Genomic DNA, 14,251 nt, shown 5'->3' on the forward strand with positions numbered 1-14,251 from the left:
TCCCATAAAAGAAAATACATTAGTTGAAGTGAAGAAGATATATATTTTTTTGTTGTTGTTTTTTGAGACAAAGTCTCGCTTGGTCGCCCAGGCTGGAGTGCAGTGGCAAGATCTCGGCTCACCGCAACCTCTGCGTCCCAGGTTTGAGCAATTCTCCTGCCTCACCTTCCTGAGTAACTGGGACTATACGCGCCTGGCTAATTTTTGTCTTTTTAGTAGAGACGGGGTTTTCAGCATGTTGGCCAGGCTGGTCTCGACCTCCTGACCTCATGTGATCCACCCACCTCGGCCTCCTAAAGTGCTGGGATTAAGGCGTGAGCCACTGCGCCCGGCCAGATACACGTTTTTAAGATTGGAAATCGGTGATTTGCATCATTTTTAGGAAGATGTGAGATGACAGAGCCTAACATTTATTCTAATTTAAATTTTATGCAATCTAATAAATTTCATACAATCTAATAAATTTTATGCAAACAAAAGGTAATCAAGAGCAGCTTTTTAAATTTGAACTTGTGGAATCTCTGCATGTTACACATCAAAGTATTTTCTTGGACAAAGAAAATACTATAAGTTAATGAGTTTCTGTACTTAATTTTGACCTACTCCTTTTCATGATATTAAGATCTGTGTTGGGTTCTGAAAAAAAAGTAATTCAAGAATAAGCATTATAAGCACTAAAAGAACTTAATAATGATTCTTTAAAAGGTGAGAGGAAATCACCCCTTCACCTGCAGCTAGTCAGCAGTTCTGTGAGCTTTGTCATATAGATCAATATTAATTTACGGAAGGAAAGTTAGTTACCTAACTTTTTAAATTATTTGTTTACAGAATGTTTTTGATGATAAATACTAAGATATAGAAAATTAACCTGTATTACTATTAACCACAAAATGTGATAAGAGCAATATATCAAATGTTAAAATATATATATATATAAATTATTATAAATTTGTGTCTGCATTTAAGATAATCATTACTTTAATTTTTGCTACTATAAGTAATACCACTATGAATATCCCTATAGATCAATCTTTCCCTGAACATCTGATTACTTCTTTGGGTTAGATTCTGATAAGCAGAATTCAGGTCAAAGCATAAGAACATCTTTTGAAGTTTTTGATATACTGCCAAATTACATTTCAAAAAACTGTGCCAATTTATACTTCTACTATAGACTGAAATCCTGTCTCAATGAATTCTCATCAGCACATTTTATTATCAGTTTAAAACAGAAATGAAGAAAGTACTTTGCCAATATGATAGGCAAGACAGATTCTTATTACTATCATTATTATTTTATTGGTCATCTGCATTTCTCTATGAAATGACTTCCTCAATCCCTACCCTTTTCTTTTGTAAGGTAAATGTATTTATAAATGTGGATACTAACTGCTCTTAGGAGACCAAACTTGTTTAAACACTTACTCTGGTTTACTGGGTGGAAGAAAATATCCATTTATTTTAAAAACAGGTTAATTGTATACTTTTTCAAAGTCTTTTTGTACTTCTTGGGCTTTCTTCTTAGATACTCTGCCCTCTGCTATCAAAAGGTGATGTAAGGGGCCCATTAAATAACAGTTATAAATAAATACGTTTTCTGAAACAATCTCACAGTTAAAAGGAAGTCCTATGCAGTTTTCAAAATAATAAAATCTATCCTTTATTTAAAGAATAGGTGATGTAAAAATGTATCCTTTATTTAAAGGAAGCATAGCTAAGATAATTCCACTTTATTTTTCCTCACCATGCCAGTCCTAAACTACGAAGCAAAAGATGGTCCAAAAGTAATCAACAGTGAATAACAAGTTACTACATATAAATAAAACTACTGTATAAGCATTAAGAATGACATACCCTCCTCTTCACTAGATGTTTTAGGACAACCATGAGGGAGATAGGTCAACTGAACCTTACGATTTATTCCAGAAAAATGACCATACCTGAAAAATAAAATGATAAGCAGAATAGACAATGTAGGGAAAAACTAAATCTCACATATTCATGCTCCCTTTTATCTGTAATCGCCTGTTTAATTCTTCAAAATATTCTAGCCAAAAAAAAAAAAAAAATTGCACCATATAATCATTCTAACCACATTAAAAACAAAAATGTTTTTCTAAAAATTACAGGCATGGGTGCCATGGCTCAAGCCTGTAATCCCAGCACTTTGGGAGGCCGAGGTGAGCGGATCACTTGAGGTCAGGAGTTCAATACCAGCCCGGCCAACATGGTGAAACCGTCTCCACTAACAATACAAAACTTAGCCAGGCATGGTGGCGTGCACCTGTGGTCCCAGATACTTGGGAGGCTGAGGCACGAGAATCGCTTGAACCTGGGAGGGGGAGGTTGCAGTGAGCTGAGATCATACCACTGACTCCAGCCTGGGTGACAGAATAAGACCCTGTCTCAAAAAAAAAAAAAAAAAAAAAAAAAAAGACAACTCTGAAGAGATAAAGTACAGAAATATGTAAAAACACAGATGTATGTGTTTTAAGAAATAAAGGAAATAAGATTATAAGAGGTTAAAAATGTAAAGCTATAACAGGAATATTGATGGGTATCCATTTTACTTGATTAAGGCAAAGCTCAAATTTTTTATATTTAAACTGCAATGAATCTATGGTCAAGTTAGCAATGTGGCCTTGATTCTAAGCAGTATTTCACAGAAGACACAAATCTGATGTCCTTGTTTAATCTTCTCACCTAAATTAAAACCAGAGCTAAAACCTTCAATACAACAATCTATTTTTTTCACATTAGATTTTCCTTCACGTCTCAACTATAGTAACAAAGAGTAAAAAGATCAGACTGTGAAAGTAATTAAAATGGAAAATCACATACATAAAAAAGAAGAGCTATATGTAGTATCGCGATTAAGGGTTTCAAAAAGATACTCACATCTCTAATACAGTCTTAAGTTGTTCAAGTTTTGGCTTGTTTTCTTCAATTTCAGAATCATTATTTTGTCCCAGCTCCATAAGAAGCTGTCGTGCAATATCTAGCACTTCCTATAAAATAAAGTAACAGAAAATTGAATTTTTATGTAATTTTGCCATTAAAAAATTTAAAACTAAACAAGAAAGCAAACACACTTGCCTGTAACTGTTTTGGTTTTTTGAGTTTTAATTTCCCTGATTTATATCCATCACATTTTTCAAAAAGATCAAAAAATCTTATAAAAAAAGACAGAACACTGTTAGTCACTTGCAATAATTAACATTACCAATATATGTTTAAACTAACAAATAATAAATGATAAGCTATGGGACTAGAACTTGGGATCTAAGGATTTCAAGTACTGTGTTTCCTCTTTCACTATACATGTTGCTGCTCAACTTTGACTGATAAAACTTAGTACTTTCCTAAATGATACCAAACTAGTAATCACCATACTACTTTTCAAAGTTTTTTCACGGAAACCAAACATACAATTATAGTTCATAATATTATATATTTTCTGAAGTCATTGCATACACATTGAAAATTACTTGTGTCAACACATACTTAATGGTTCAGGGTTTTCAAATTTTATCATCTCCAAATCAAACACTGGATAGAAATAACAGAAACTTTCATTCTACGAATTTTCTTCTAAAAGGCTGAGGGATTATTCACTCTCAGAATGCAATACAAGAGAGTGATAAGCAAAGATTAAATAGAACACTTTTATGACAATAAATGAAAGCCAGGGCAGACTGATGATATTTATGAATATTGCCACAATAATTTTAGATGCTAATGAACATATTTTAAATGGATTTTGTATGTATCCACTGGTTTAAATATAAATGGCCAAGAGAGGGTAGATAAAAGTTTTTCTATATGATGTATTAATCAAAAGAGTTGATCACTTATCAGAAATCTTAAAATTATATCATGCATGTTAAATTATTCATCTTAAAACATACTTTTGATGCCTCACTTCCATTTTCATTTTTTGTTTTGGTGTTCGATCCCCATGACGTATAACAGCTATGACACATCTAAGTTCCATCCTAAAATGAAAAAATATATATGTTCTTAATTCTCTAAAAAAGATTTGTGTTATATAATTCAGATTAATATGAACATTTAATCATTTATTTAGAGCCATCTTTTACCATTTCAAGATCTTTCCCGCGAAGAATAATACTTACAACTATCTAGTTTTAACTTTATGAAATCAAATTCAAAATGAACTTAAGAAGCTGGGGGAGGGGGGTGATATTAAGCTATATAATAGAATATAACCTTTTCTTCTCTAGAAATGGCTACCTTAACTCTGGGATAAAAGTAGACGGACTACAATTTCTGAGCTTTATTAAATATCTGCTCTGTAGCATTAGATCATTACAGACTGAGACTTCATTAAATCAAAATAAAACTTTACATGATGGTTGCTATATGTATATATTTGCTAAGTTTTGCCCATGTAAGGAGAACAAGTATTTAAAACTCAAATTACTGGAAGATAAAATCATCTTAGAAGCATGCTAGAATTAAGAGGTATAATCTAGTGTTTGCTGAAGTGTGAACTGCAGAACATAACCCTGCAGGATATCAGCTGAGTTACCTGAAAAAATTTTATTTAACACTTTTGTGTTAAATCAGTATGAAAAATATTGATTAAAAATAAAATTTGTTCCCCCTATCATCAGTACATCTCAGGATATTTAACATGTTAATATAAATATCTAAGTTGTGGAAAAAAAAGCATTCAGTCAACTGACATGAATTTAAAGGAATAATTTTCGGTAATAGAATGTTATGAAACATTTTAGCAATACTGGTATAATTATGCAAGATATGACTTGAGAGAGCAAAAGTTGTAAGACCACTGTGAACCTTTAAGTAACATACCTATTGGTACCTTTTTTATTTTTATGGCTTGATTAAACAATTCTATAATTATCCAGGCATGTTTCAGTAGTTTACTTGTAACAATTAGTGGACCCTTATAAATACGTATAATCTACTACTTTATCTTTAAGCTGAATCATATGAAATCATACACAGTAAAGTGTCTAATCATCATTCGGAAATTTAATTTTTATCCTAATAGCACAGATGACAAGGGGAACTCAATTTCTAAATGAAAACAATTCAGACTTACATAGTTCCAGATGTAGTTGGTACAATTGGGATATCTTCAGCTTCTAAGGGTATTGACCACGGAATATGAAATTGTGGAGCCAGTTCTCGCATTACAATATTTCTTCAAGACAAAAAAGGAAATACTTAAAATTAGTACATTTTAAGACAAAACTGGCCGGGCGCGGTGGCTCACGCCTGTAATCCCAGCACTTTGGGAGGCCGAGGCGGGCGGATCACGAGGTCAGGAGATCGAGACCATCCTGGCTAACACGGTGAAACCCCGTCTCTACTAAAAAATACAAAAAACTAGCCGGGTGAGGCGGCGGGCGCCTGTAGTCCCAGCTACTCGGGAGGCTGAGGCAGGAGAATGGCGTGAACCCGGGAGGCGGAGCTTGCAGTGAGCCGAGATCCGGCCACTGCACCCCAGCCTGGGTGACAGAGCGAGACTCCGTCTCAAAAAAAAAAAAAAAAAAAAAAAAAGACAAAACTGGGTACTTAATGATAATGAGAGAGAATCGTAAGACTTAAAATATCTAGTGATTACATCACATAAAAAATAACCCACAGAATCAAATTCTGATCAAGAAAAAATAAAAATCAGCAGTTCTAAATTGATGTATTAGACACATCAATGGGATTTCACAAATTTGAGATTATTTGCTTTAGTTTTAAAATATCAATCAGCATTGGATTCAAAGAAATCACTACAATTACATCATATCTAATTACATACATTCTGAAATTCAAGATTGTCTCTTCTGTGTGGCTACTGATAAGTTCTTATCAGTTTATTGAACACCTAAAATGCTACTATAAATATTGTGTTCATCTTAACAAATCACTACTATACCAATAAGGTTAAAAATGGAAAAATGTTTACTTTTTGGTTTTGTTTAAATTTAGCATTTATTTATGCTAAAATTTAGTAAACTCTCCCTAACATCACTTTAAGGGTAAGTTTGTAAATCTTTGAAACATACTATGGGTTAAATGTTCTTAATCTGAAAATCTGAAATCCAAAACACTTCTGGTCCCAAGCATTGTGGATAAGGGATACTTAACCAGTAAAAAAGCTGGCTCCAATTATTGAACATTTTTTAATGTAAGTTTCCTATGGATTTGTCATATATACCTAGAAATGTCTTAAAAATAGTTATTGCCTTGCTAGTCTTCTGAATCAAAGTATAAAGAAAACAGGTTGAAGAATATAAAAACGGCATTTCTACCTACAATATTTTTTTTACATTCACTTGACAATCTTATGAAAATATCATCAAGTAACATATGCTTGTAGAACGAATTGTCATGCAAAAGAGTCATGAATTCTAAATATTTCTATTTTACTCTGTTTATTTATTTCCTGAATGTTAATTTTGTCCATTAAGTGGAAGAAAACCTTTTCCACTGTAGTTACATGGCAAAAATTTGAGGAATAATGTATTCTAACAAATAAACTTTTGACTAATAATCAACATGTTATAGTATTTGTAAACGTATGAAGTTAAAGGTTTTCATCTATACTGATCATAAATTAATCTGTCTTTGATAAGCCAAAGTATAATTCAGGATCTGGCATAGTCTTCGGGGTATCATTTTATGAACACTGATCTTTACTCTAGAAGGCTTAAAAAAACCTGACCATTTAATGTTAACAGTTATTTGGTTTCTGAAAAACTAGTATATGAAGGTAAAAAGAAAATTTAAAAAATTCTTACCCAAGTATTTTTGCACAGTCATCATAATACTTCATGGAATTTTTCACAAAACTGAAGCCATTGACATCACAGACATAGGACTGTCCATTGGCCCGTAACAAATCAAAGCCACAAACTGTTTGCTATTTAAAATAAGTTATAAACTTTAAGGTTTAATTTAAATTATTAAGATTCACAGTTTTCTAGTCGTATCAGAACATATCAAATTTTATAAATGCTTAAAAGTATATTACTATATATTGGTTTACTTCACAATAAGAAATGAAAGAAATTATTTATTTGTAACTTGAGTACTCTGAAAATACATTATAGAGGCTATATGATTATTTAAGTCTTTTATCATAAAGTAGATGTAGAACAATAATGCATAAGCGGCTAGAGAGGCCCCCAAATAATATATTCTATCACAAAGTTCTACAATTAACATCTAATTTAAAAACAAAAGCAAAATTGTTAAAGGATCTGAAAAAAACAAAAAACAATAAACTTGGCAATAGCAGAAATTACATCATGTTAATCAAAAAAAAAAAGAGGGAGGGCAGATATGGAGAACAGTTTTGAGGACATATTCCAGAGGAAATCCTGTGATCTGTTTTGTTTGGTTTTGAGAGGTAGTGTCACTCTGTCACCCAGGCTGGAGTGCAGTGGCACAATCTTGGCTCACTGCAACCTCCACTTCCCAGGTTCAAGGAATTCTTGTGCCTCAGCCACCCAAGTAGCTAGGACTACAGGCGTGTGCCACCACACCAGGCTAATTTTTGTGTTTTTTAGTAGGGACAGGGTTTTGCTATGTGAGCCAGGTGAGTCTGGGGTTCCTGGCCTCAAGTAATCCACCTACTTCAGCAACCCCAAAGTGCTGGGATTACGGGTGTGAGGCACCACACCCAGTCAAAATCCTGTGATCTTTTAAACCCCCAATACCACATATTCGTGAACACCTGTAATAAACTTACTTTATTTGGGAGAAGAAAATGGCCAAAAGGCATGAATTTGCCACTCAGGCTCTAAGAACTTTCTGATCTAACATTTGATGTTCAGTCATCAGGTATTAGTAGAATGTGATTTTTTTGTCACAGCTTTCAGAATCCTGGCATAATAAAAGGATTTCTATAAAGCTATTAAAACTTATTTACAGGCTAACATTCCTTCCATGAAAGACACTTCAAATTATTAAGGCACAAAGTAATTCTTTATTGTTTAATAGCCAGTAATATATACTAGCCGTTAAGTTATAGATCCAAGGCAAGATTTCAAAAAGGTAAAATTTTTATCCTTCATTAAATGAAGGTTGTACTATTTCTATTTAAATCTTTACTATATAGTAGTTAGCAAGAAACCTAACAATATAGATTGAGAGAATTAGTCAAATGTCAAAAGTCAAAAAGTTTTTTTTAAGAAATGTTTTTGGCTGGGTGCAGTGGCTCACACCTGTAATTCCAGCACTTTGGGAAGCCAAGGTGGGCGGATCACGAGGTCAGGAGTTTGAGATTAGCCTGGCCAACATGGCGAAACCCCCTCTCTACTGAAAATACAAAAATTAGCCAGGTGTGGTGGTGGGTGCCTGTAATCCCAGCTACTCTGGAGGCTGAAGCAGGAGAATAGTTTGAACCCGGTCGTGCCACTGCACTCCAGCCGGGGCGACAGCAAGACTCTTGTCTCAAAAAAAACAAAAACAAAAACAAAAACAAAAAACAGAAAGTTATGTTTTTATATTGTTTTCATGAACATCTTTTATCATATATTAGGCCAAAGAATCAATCGCCAGGGCTAGACCACTGAGAACTGTTTTCATTTAACAAAAAAACTTACCAATTATATGAAAGTAACACTTAAAGCCAGTTTCAAAAAGTACACTAGACAATAACCCTAAAACACTGATTAGTTGAGTCATTTCTGTAATTTTAATTTCTGAATAAACTGACCAGGTTTTCTTTTATATAATGCAAAAGAATATACTGGCACTACAAGAATCCCTTGAAAAATACATGAACCATTCAGATGTATTAATTACTTTCTCAGTTTACTTCTCCAATTATAAGCACCAATAATGTCTTAGTCAAAAAAGAAAATTAGAATTTACCTTTATAAGGATCTATAGATTTGTATAACATCTTACCTTAAAAGCAAGGCAGACTTTCCAAGCAATTAATTTCTCTCGTGCATTGAGAATAACAGGATATCTTACTTCTTTTCCTTCACTGTCTCGTTCCACCTTGCCATCAAGTGCTGGAGATTTTCGAGCTTCAGCATGGGCATAATCTGGACCCACTGTATAAACCTTTCAAAAATGTTAAATAAATGTATAAATACATATGTGTGTGTATGTGTGTGTGTGTAACCAGCAGACAACAAATCCAGTGAAAATCAATAACTAAAAACTAGTTCTGAATCCAGGCAATAATAGACACATCTTTTTATTTTACATGCCCAAATTTTCAGTTCATTGGGAAAGGTTGTAAGTAATCATTATATGGCAAAATTGGTAGAGTGAAGTTTCATTCTCTATAGAGAACTATTATACTGAGTATTATGAGGGAATACTAGGATGTATACAATGTGATTGCTGTCTTCAAATTGTTTTAGTTTAACAAATGAGAGATGCAAATAACTATTATAGGGGAAAAAAAATCCCAAAAGAAAATCTTTAAAAGGGTGAGGGTATGAATCTGAGTGCAGATAAGAGAAGAAAAGTAAAAGAAAGAGGCATGAACAGCATGATGTATTCAGGTATTGGCAAGTTATCTGATGTAGTTTATACTGTAAGAAATGAGGTTTATAAGACAAACAGAGGACACTGAAATATCTTGTATGGCAGGATTATGAATCTGGTTATTATCCTGTGGTCAATAAGGATCCACTAGAGAACTTTTAAGGATTCATACTCAGATTTATACTTTAGAAAACATTCCGGTTAGAGAAAGAATGGCTGAAGGTAAAGCAATTAAGACCTTATTTGTCACCAACTAAAATGACAGATATGTTTTATATCACATCACAGTTGTCACAGATCTCAAAACCTCACTTACACTAATCACTGCTTGGAAACTGTGATGGTTATTAGACCTTTATCCCTGGTATCTTATTATTTAATGCCCCTTTAAAGACTTATTATGTGTAACACAAAGTTGGTTTTTAAATATTTTATTATATTTTAATAAAATTTGTCTCCATCATAATCTTACATGTTTAAAGCATTTAAAAACACTACTCTTAAAAAAGAGTCCATAGGCTTAAGACTGCTAAAGATGTTGATGGTACAAAACATGAGGAATCCCTAATCAAAAAGAAAGAGATCCTGAATAAAGGTTAGATACAGTTAAAGATTAACTTCTTTTTCTGATATCATTGGTAAACTTGAAATATAAAACTAAAATCTATTTTAATCAATCCTACCTTAACATCAGTACCATCTGTGGGCATAAACTCTTCATATATATATGAGCCTGTTTTTCGTACATTGCTTTCTGGAGAATAAACACTACTTCTACTGCCAATCTGAAAACAAAAGATGTCCATCGATATAAAAAAGCAAATTATTTCCCTCATTTTTATGATAAAATGACAAATAGTTTATTAACCACCTATTTCCATCTTAGACATTTTCAAATACATTTTTAATCCACAAATAATTAACAAAACTTACTACATACTTGGCACTATAGTAGTCTTTATTGTTACCATAACTTACATATTAAAGAGTATAGAAATACAATGAACAGTAAGAGTTATATTCCTAAGATTCATCCAGGTTGCTGCATGTAAGCTTGTTCATTTTTACTACTCTAGAATTTTCCACTGTATAAATACACCAGAATTTATCCATTCTCCTATCAATGTAAGTTTAGGTTGTTTTCCAAGCTTTGGTGATTACAACGTTGCTTTCAACGTTCTTATGTGTCGCAACAGCAAACTTGTATGAGTGTTCCTAAGGTATATAATAAAAGTGGAACTGCTCGGTGATAGAATGTGCTCATATTCAACTTGTGAAGATAATGAAAAATCTTTCTCAACCATTTTAACAATGTAGGGTCTCATCAGCAATGTGTAAGTTTTCACTGTTCTACATCCTTGTTTACACTTGTTACTGTTAGGCTTCTTAATACCTGCTACTTTAATGGATGTTAAAATGGTATCTCACTGTGTTCTTAATTTGAATTTTCATCAATTTTTATACATGTATATGCATTTTACATTCTGATACATTGCTAAATTATGTTGTTAAGAGGCTACACTACTTCGTATTTCTGCCAACAATGTTTGCCCTTGTGCTTATTTCTCAACTAGTTCAATATTTTTTATCTTTGTCAATCCAAAAAGTAATACAATGTCATTATATCTAGATTTGATTTGCATTTATTTTATTATGAGTATAATTAAGTGTACTTTCAGGTATGTAAAGTTATCAGTGTTACTTTTTCTATGAGCTGTTATTTTTCTGGACCATTATTCTAAAAGACTGCTACAGCTTAAGTGAATTTCTAGTTTGACAGATACACAAAATGGGAGGGAAAGGAAAAGTCAAGTATCCTTCCTGGCATTCTGCAGGCAGAAATTCTGCTTAACAACATTAAATAACTAAAATGATGCCATGCCTTTCTAACAAAGTATATCAGTTTTATAAATTTACCTCTAAATGATACATTTTTCAAGAGTTCAATATTTAACCATAATTAAATGCTTGATTGCTTTTAATAACACTTACACAACAATGTCTAAAGAAGAGTATTCATACAAAAGTTACAAACGTTTTACCTTTCTAAAGAGTCTTTGACTTCCACCACCAGCAGAAGTTGGGTAATAAATGTAAACATTGTGATCTTCTGCACTGACTGGCTTTTCTACAAATGGCTTTTGAAAAACTTCCCCATTTACTTCTACATGATCTTCCCCTTCAATCAGATTACATTCTATAAAACAAACATGATTGCAAGAAATATCACATATTCTTATTATATTATCAGGACACCACATTATTATCGAGGACTTTTTTTACTAAAAGACCGTAAAAGAAAAGTAAATTTGGATAATGTACTCACTTGATTTCAATCATACATGTTTATATAAATAACATATGTCAACGTTTATGATATATATGGCATTAAAAGCTATAGTTCTTCAAAATTTTACAGACTTACCATTTCACACTACCACACCACAGAATTCAAAGTTAGACGTGAAATTATTATATCAAGACTGAGAAGTAACTCAAGAATGTCACCATCTTCTGAAAACTGTGTGAGATTATTCGTATCACAGATATCGTAAAACATGAAGTTATTTAAGTTAGAAAGTAACTCATATGCAAAGTAAGCCAGCAATTCAATTAGAAAGTTAAATTTTTACCTCTAGACAAGAAAAGTTTCCTGCTTCAGACGATGATTACTTTATCTCTTTTTTAAATGTTATTTTTAACCATCATGGGTACAGAGTAGTTGTATATATTTACGTGGTCCATATGAAATTCTGATACAGGCATACAATGGTCTAATAATCAAATTGGAATAGTTGGGGTATTCACCATCTCAAACATTTATCATTTCTTTGTGTTAGGAACATTCTAATTTCACTCTTAGTTATTTCAAAATATAAAATAAATTATTGTGAACTACAGTCACCCTATTATGCTACCAAATACTGGATCTTATTCATTCTATATAACTGCATTTTTATACTCACTAACCATCCTCACTTTATCCCCGTCATCCTTGCAACCCTTCCCTCCAGTAACAATTATTCTATGCTCAAGCTCTAAGAGTTCATCTTTTTTTTTTTAAAGCTCCCACACGTGAAAACATGCAATATTTCTTTCTTGCCTGGCTTATTTTACTTAACATAAGACTTCCAGTTTCATCCATGTTGTTGCAAATGACAGGATTTCATTCTTTTTATGGCTGAATAGTATACCATTGTCTGTAGGTACCACATTTTCTTTATCCATTAATGGACACTTAGGTTGTTTCTATACTGGCTATTCCAAGTGGTGCTGCAATACACATGAGTGCAAATATCTCTTCAATATACTGATTTCCTCTTTTTTTGGACATATACTCAGCAGTGAGATTGCAAGATCATATGGTAGCTCTATTTTTAGTTTTTTGAGGAACCTCCATTCTGTTCTCAATAGTGGCTTTACAAATTTATATTCCCACCAACAGTATTCCCTTTCTCCACATCCTCACAAACATTTCTTATTGCTTGTCTTCTTGATAAAAGCCATTTTAACTGGGATGAGTTGATATTTCATTATAGATTTGATGTGCATTTCTCTGATGATTGGTGACGTTGAGCATATTTTCATATACCTATTGGTCATTTGTATGTCTTCCTTCGAGAAAAATCTGTTCAAATCTTTGCCCATATTTTAATTAGATTGTTTTTTTCCTATAGAGCTGTTTGAGCTTCTTATATATTCTGGTTACTAGTCCCTTGTCAAATGGGTAGTTTACAAATATTTTCTCCCATTCTGTGGATTGTCTCTTCACTGTATTATTTCCTTTGCTGTGCAGAAGCTTTTCATGTTGATGTGATCCCATTAGCACATTTTTGCTTTGGTTGCCTGGGTTTCTGAGGTCTTACTCAAGAAACATTTGCCCAGACCAATATCCTGGAGTGTTTCTACAATGTTTTCTTCTAGTAGTTGCATATTTTCAGGTCTTAGATTTAAGTATTTAACCCATTTTGATTATGTATATAGAGAAAGATAGGGGCCTAATTTGATCCTGCATATAGATATCAAGTTTTCCCAACACTACTTACTGAAGAGACTGTCCCTTCCCCAGTGGACATTCTGGTCAACTTTGTCGAAAATGAGTTAATTGCAAATGTGTGTACTTTTTTCTGGATTCTGTATTCTGTTCCTTTGGTCTATGTTTCGATGCCAGTACCATCCTGTTTTGGTTACTATAGCTTTGTAGTGTAACTTAAAAGTCAAATATTGTGATTCCTCCAGTTTTGTTGTTTTTGCTCAGGCTGGCTATGACTATTCTGAGTCTTTTGTGGTTCCATATAAATTTTAGTATTTTTTTTTCTATTTCTGTGAAGAATGTCTTTAGTATTCTGACTGCATTGAATCTGTAGACAGCTTTGGGTAGTATGGCAATTCTTTCAATCTATGAAAATGGAGTATTTTTCCATTTTTTGGTGTGTTCTCTTCAATTTCTTTCATCAGCATTTTATGGTTTTCATTGTAGAAGAGATCTTTCATTTCTTTAAGTGAATTCCTAGGTATTTACTTTATTTGTAGCTATTGTAAATGGGATTACTTTTTTTTTGGTTTCTTTTTCAGATTGTTTGCTGTTCGCATATAGAAATGCTATGGATTTTTGTAAGTTGATATTGTATTCTGCAACTTTACTGAACTTGTTCTAATAGTTTTGTGGTAGAGACTCTAGGATTTTCTAACTATAAGATCATATCATCTATAAACAAGGATAATTTAACTCCTTTCTTTTCAATTTGGATGC

General features: G+C 32.7%; 1 protein-coding gene across 15 annotated transcripts in view; it reads right to left on the bottom strand.

Annotated features, from left to right (window-relative positions):
* The window catches only part of PPIP5K2 (diphosphoinositol pentakisphosphate kinase 2), a 77,153-nt gene that overhangs the window by 44,697 nt on the left and 18,205 nt on the right, over positions 1–14,251 (bottom strand). For 14 of the 15 annotated variants that reach the window (XM_050795439.1, XM_050795436.1, XM_050795430.1 and 11 more), the window contains 9 exons: positions 11,541–11,695; positions 10,182–10,283; positions 8,905–9,066; positions 6,789–6,910; positions 5,093–5,194; positions 3,909–3,995; positions 3,097–3,172; positions 2,899–3,008; positions 1,855–1,940 (listed from right to left, as the gene is read on the bottom strand). In XM_050795439.1, the coding sequence (XP_050651396.1) occupies positions 1,855–1,940; positions 2,899–3,008; positions 3,097–3,172; positions 3,909–3,995; positions 5,093–5,194; positions 6,789–6,910; positions 8,905–9,066; positions 10,182–10,283; positions 11,541–11,695 (1,002 nt within the window). Of the gene's footprint in view, positions 1–1,854; positions 1,941–2,898; positions 3,009–3,092; positions 3,173–3,908; positions 3,996–5,092; positions 5,195–6,788; positions 6,911–8,904; positions 9,067–10,181; positions 10,284–11,540; positions 11,696–14,251 lie in introns of all 15 variants that reach the window. The other variant, XM_050795428.1, reaches the window with a different exon arrangement.

The sequence above is a fragment of the Macaca thibetana genome, chromosome 6, assembly GCF_024542745.1.
Source record: "Macaca thibetana thibetana isolate TM-01 chromosome 6, ASM2454274v1, whole genome shotgun sequence".
NCBI lineage: Eukaryota > Metazoa > Chordata > Mammalia > Primates > Cercopithecidae > Macaca > Macaca thibetana.